At 44.7% G+C, this 5,967-nt stretch overlaps 1 protein-coding gene across 1 annotated transcript; it reads right to left on the reverse strand.

Annotated features, from left to right (window-relative positions):
* Positions 1-2,432: 2,432 nt before the first annotated feature.
* On the reverse strand, positions 2,433-5,639 carry LOC136501108 (AUGMIN subunit 2). Its single transcript, XM_066496605.1, has 6 exons — positions 5,386-5,639; positions 4,624-4,734; positions 3,636-3,740; positions 3,411-3,479; positions 3,184-3,297; positions 2,433-2,917 (listed from the first exon to the last, which is right to left on the reverse strand). The coding sequence occupies exons 1-6, from the start codon at positions 5,482-5,484 to the stop codon at positions 2,618-2,620; spliced, it is 798 nt and encodes a 265-aa protein (XP_066352702.1). The 5' UTR covers positions 5,485-5,639; the 3' UTR covers positions 2,433-2,617.
* Positions 5,640-5,967: the final 328 nt, after the last annotated feature.

Below are 5,967 nucleotides of genomic sequence, written 5' to 3' on the forward strand. Positions count from 1 at the left end.
CTGCCTGAATCGCTCGAGGGCTCGGAGGCTCGGAGGCTACACCCATGGGTGCGCTCGCGCGCACCCGCTGTCGAAACAAAAAATTCCCCCACTACAACACGAAAAATCCCCTAGACGATTCTACCCGAATCGCCCGGGGACTCGGGGGCTCCTGTTGGGATCATAAACCCAGGGTCCCTCATGGACCTGCTTCCCAGCAAAGGCTCAGCCTAGCAAAACGACGTTGCGAATGACACGCAACTCCTGGGCCGGCCCAAATACCTAACAACAGGCCAGAAGGGCGATCCAATCTCAACCAGAAGGCCTGGCCAAGGAGGAACGGCGCTCGCTTCTGACTCTGGCCTGTCTCTCCAACCGAAAGGCCTGGCCAGGAGGAATGGCGCCCACTTCCGACTTTGGCCCGCCTCTCCGACCGGAAGGCTAGGCCAAGGAGGAACATCGCTCGCTTCCGACTTCATCCCGCCTCTTCGACCGAAAGGCCTGGCCAAGGAGGAACGCCGCTCGCTTCTGACTCCGACCGCTTCTCCGACCGGAAGGCCTGGTCAACGCCGCTTTCGACTCCGACCCGCATCTCCGACTGGGGATGCACCGAACCTCTACTTACAGCTCTTCTCCGACTAACGTAGTCGGAGCCGACTGGGGACCAACCGACTAGGGACGTCCGCTCAGTAAGGACCCAGGCAACAGACAGAGCAAGTAAGACAGGGCGCTCAAGTCAAACGCAGTACCAAGAACTGTACCCTGTACACTTGTAGGACAGTACTGACAGGATAGGTCAGAAGGGTGCCCTGCAACCTTACAGGCATGTCAGAACCCAAGCAATGTTGTGGGCGCCGACGTTTTGCCCTATAGTGTTATGGGTGCCATCAATTCCCATACCAGGCGAATACGGTAAAACCCCCCACATGCCTCTAGGCATCGATGGTGTTGTGGGCGCCGTCATTTGCCATACATGGTAAATGCGGTAAAACCTTCCACATGTGTCTGACACAAACAGTATTGTGGGCGCCTACCATCATCTTGTACCCGACGATGTAGGCGGCAAGAATTAGCAGCATATGTACTCTCTCTCTCTTGCTTGTAAGGCCGTCTCCTTCATCTATAAATGGGGATGCGCTCTCTCCCAATAGGGGGATCAATCTCATGATAGTTCGAACACACACGATTTGAACGATTCCAACAGAGCACACGCTCAAATACATAGCGCACGTAGGAGCTCCCGTCTCTCTCAGCACTTCGGTCCAGAGTCCGACCGGACCTATTGCACTCCCATCTTACTCCCTTCCGTTTGTAACCCCACAACAAACTTCGAGTACCTAGGCTCAGGAATAAAATCACCGACCGACTCAAACTGGACGTAGGGCACGTTGCCTGAACCAGTATAAACCCTATGTCATTGAGTGTTAGGCCACATCCGATCACAACGTACGGTAAAAATATAAATATTTACGTGTTGGTCACTTTCTGCACCGAAAATACATTTCTCATTTTTACACACTTTTAATTATTTTAAACTATTTAATTAGCATAAATCTATATAAGTCTGTACGGCTGTACCTAAGTCATACAAGATCCAATGAGCATGAAATTTTTGCTACATCTCAAGCATACAATGATTAATCCACCATAAAAATTTCACCACAATAGGACTACAGAACTGTAGCTATGAATTAATCACATAAAAGCATAGATCTAAGGCTAGATCAAAAAAATTTACTAAAGCATGTCATATCATATTTTTACTATGTAAATCTATTCATAGGGAGTCTAAAAAATTTGGATTTTTATTTTATGATTTTCCTGTACTTTACTATGATTTTTCAAAGATTAAGCCAAAATAAATATAAAAGAAAACGAAGAAAAACCACCTAGAGAAACAGCCAAAAGGTCATATGTCCAGTTTGGAAAGATGAGGGAGGAGTTATGTCCAGTTTTCTAGTTCAGAGGAAAAGTTGACTTTTATGATAGTTGAGGGAGACAAAGTAGACTTTTTCCTATACCGTAATCGTGAACTAAAAAGAAATAGATAAAAAGGATGATGAGTTGGATTATAAAATGGCTCATGGGTTGTGGCCCATTACCACCCATAACTAGGCCTATAAACATATATCGTTGATTTTATTATTGCTTGGATTGGAAGAAGTCGAAAACAGAGAAAATTCTCTTTTGCGCGCTCAATGGTGTCCATATCAAATTTAATTCTGCCGCCCTCAACAGTTGACGCAATTTGGCACCTAATGACATCAACGAGGTGATGCCTTACACAGAACATGTACATTACAGCATTTATATGCATAGCACATATCCTGGGCTCCTTTCAGTCATATTCCTTCTAGAGAGGAACTCAGTTGTCAGATTAGACATGTTCCCAGGTCAAATTAGACATGTTCCGGGCACTTGACAAGTATATATCAGTAATAAAACATATTGAATTTTGCCACAATATTGGTTTAAGGAAACCATTTCTCACTTAGGTCAAACATGCCAAATGGGTGCAAGTAATGGGATCAAAAACAGAAAACAGAAAACAGAGATTCAGAGAGTCAAGGGCAACTAGACAAGCTGGAATCCTATTTATACAACATGGGAACCTAAGTTTGCTGGGGTGACCTGCGACCTACGGGTCTCTCTTGTTGGAGGGCCAAGACAACCTCCTCTGGTTCATGGCGTCAACAAGTCCATCGCTCTCGGGGTTCATGTCCTCCACTTGCTTCCAGCTATCCAGCATCGAGCCGTCTCTCCACTGAGGCGGCGTCAAGAACTTCGAATCGTCGCTGGAGCCACTTGGGGTCAGTGACAGAGACGAATGGCCAACACGTAGTTTCTGAAGAGTAGAAAAGGATTCCCTCATCGCAGACATGGCCTCGAAGAACCGGGTGCAGGAAGCAAGTGCAGCAGGAATCGGTCGCAACATTTCCTTCATTAAGAGAAATAGAGGAAGTTAAACCTATGACTAGTGACAGAGGACATATGTACAAGAAGAATTTTGAGTTGTTGTAAGGCCAGTTAGTCACAATGAATACAGAACAAACTGCACAGTTATCCTGACATGGATTCATGATAAATCACATGCTATCTATACAAATGAGAACAATAGCATGAATATATTTTGTCCAAGTGGAAAGCATATTCATAGGATGAATTTGCTATGACTACTATTAGGAAAAAAATAATTTAACCTACCCCCCAGACAGCTGGTGATTCCCTAAAGTTTTGGCTCCACTGGAAATCGCCGACTGATGCTGTCAATGCCCCATAGTCACTTGCTGCTTTCAGAAGTAGTTCCGAGAATTGTTTCTGAGAAGAGATCAGCACATTAAGCAGGCAAAACAAGCAATGAAAATGCAAAAGTAGGTAGGCCAACATTCTCTTGCTATAGAAATTGCAACAGCAGAACATAAAAAAATTACCTGGTATTCAGCTTCAACTGGTATGCAGTCAAGGGAATAAGGTTGCTGCAGCCGAGCAATAATGCGATCCTGATAGACAATAGCTGTAATTTTAGATATGTAAATCAACTGGCTAATGCATACACAGCTGCTCTTGATACATCTGACTAAAACAACATATAACCTTGATGCTAAAGAAAGGAAGAAAGCAAGAATAATAAAATGCAGGTAGGTGGCTTATATTACCTTGTTCTGAATTACATCTTTCAAAATAGTAGTTATTCTGGCCAAAGATTCACACTTCTTCTCCATCTCACTCACATGAGTCAAATGAGCAATGTTTTTATCATCCTGTGGCAAACAAAACTTCATGAATATGACCTATGATAATACCATAGAATCGAAGGAAAAGCTCTGAAAAGAAGAGATAGGAAATGGATATCACACTATTGGAGGAAAGTTAATGGGTTCAAAAATAAACAGTATGACAACGCTTGTTTTCCTTTCCCATTCCCACATATTACTATATTATTATGGCATCAACAGCGTTCATGTTCATAGATATCTTTTTTTTCACAAGGAAAGCCAACGGAGGAGCCTCCCAGTGCCAAGGCCAGGGATTGAACCCGGGATGCTGGTTTGAGGGCTGGCTCAAGGAACCACCCGGACTAACAGCCCTACTGTTCATACATTATCTACTAGGCTAAAAAAGGGTTTAGCCGCTCTTAAGGATATGCGGACATTTTTAATCATTCTCCAAGGACCAGAGTATCAGACTTTGTTCCAATAAGTGTGGCCATCTACCAAGACAAGATAAATTTTGGAATTAAAGGGAAAAAAATAGCTTTGATATGACCACAAGTATTCATGGTAAAGGAAAGCTCATAGTAACACTCAACATGTAGGTATCTGGTATGAATACACTGTATCCCCAAAATGCTGTAACTCACTAGGAAGTCTCGTCTCTGCCTAGAATCTCATTTCATGAGCAACCAAGCCGGAAATGGCACACTTCACAAAAGGGATCATAATCTGACCACCTTAAATAGAGAATCTAAAGGGTTTTCATTAAGAAACATGATGAAATGGAAATGTCGTATAGGATCTGAAAAAATGTAACACTAGGTGAAAAATTATGAAAGCTTTTTTTTTAGATTAAAATTATGAAAGCTTTGGCATTGTGTGTAACTGGTGCAAACATATAAAGCCTAACAACTAGATAGCAAAACATCACCTTTCTTCCCTGTAGCTCCACTTGCAAGTTGGCAATGTTCCTCTGCACAACAGTCAGTTCCCTCAAAACCTTCACCAAATCATCGCTTTTGTCAGAGCTTGTCTGATCTTCCTGCAATGAGAGAAACAACGGAGGGGAATAGTGAGGACTTGAGAAACACACTTTTCAAATCACACCACGCATAGCAAAATCCAGAAGGCCATTTGTTCATTAGCATCGCCTCAGTTTTTGCATGCTTGTGTACAGTGCGCCCAGTGCAGACTCTGTATTGTTGGCATAGAAACCTAAATTTAAATTTTAAACGACTAATCTAAAGAAAATAAACAGTGAACCAGATATAGCACAGCACAGGAATGCCTAGTTTTCACTGTATTCGCATTTTGTTCTAAAATCGCTATGTTTCATAAGGTCAACAATTCTGCACAACGATTATCCTAATTGTAGAGACATCCCACAGGTTCTCCTCGCAAGATGACCCAAGCTTACGCAACCTCGCTTAACCGAACCAAATGCTAAACCCACCCAAACACACGAAATTCGTGCGCTCATGCATTTTCACAACCATTTCGAATTTACCTCTCCAGATGCCCACCGCTTCCGCGAACTGAACCCTACGATTTTGTGCCTCGCAACGGACCGTGATCGGACCAAAAGGGCTAGATCCGGCTGATGCGCGGGGATTCGAACCGAACCAGAGGCGGGCGGCAGGATTAGGCGGCGAGACAGATCGGGGAGGCGCGGTGGGGTGTGAGTGTGACGGACCTGCGTGGTAGGGGCGGGGAATCCGAGGTCGGCGGCGATGGCGAGCGCCTCCGCCATGCCGCCCAGCCTCTTGGCCGGCTTCGGCTGCGCCGCCGCCATGGCGTCGCCGGCGCCGAGGTCGTTTACAAGGGGGGCCCGGCCGGCGGGCGAAGGCGGAGGAGACCGGGAGCAGCCTCTGGCGAGCGAGTTGGGCCGCGCTTCGCTTTCGTTCGGACGGCCGAGTCGGCTTGCTTGCTTGCTCGGCGAGCTCTAATTTGATTTTTGAACCTCCAGATGGCTGCTGCTCATTGTTTTGTTTGCAATCCACAATACTTCGATTGATTGAATTATTTTTATACCTCTGAAGGTTATTTAATTGAATTGTTTGATGCCTATTTGGTTGGAGAGGTTTGAAAACTTTGATGTTTTTTTGCCTTGGCCACACAAATGTAGGTGAAGTTTGTTTGGCTGCAAAACTGAGCTCGTGATTGATAAGTGAGAGGTGTTTCATTACTTACCTTATACAAAGAGAAGCAGCAGTAGTACGTGATTTAAGGATTATATAAAACACATTATTATTGTTTCCTAACCGGCTAAAAGTGC

Source organism: Miscanthus floridulus, chromosome 13 (genome assembly GCF_019320115.1).
Source record: "Miscanthus floridulus cultivar M001 chromosome 13, ASM1932011v1, whole genome shotgun sequence".
Taxonomy (NCBI): Eukaryota; Viridiplantae; Streptophyta; class Magnoliopsida; order Poales; family Poaceae; genus Miscanthus; species Miscanthus floridulus.

Coding starts and splice junctions, on each gene's coding strand:
- LOC136501108 (XM_066496605.1), bottom strand. CDS start 5,484: ATGGCGGCGGCGCAGCCGAAGCCGGCCAAGAGGCTGGGCGGCATGGCG. Junction 3,741..4,623: donor TGGAGCTACAGGGAAGAAAG/GTGATGTTTTGC, acceptor TGTTTGCCACAG/GATGATAAAAACATTGCTCA. Junction 3,298..3,410: donor CAGTTGAAGCTGAATACCAG/GTAATTTTTTTA, acceptor ATCTCTTCTCAG/AAACAATTCTCGGAACTACT.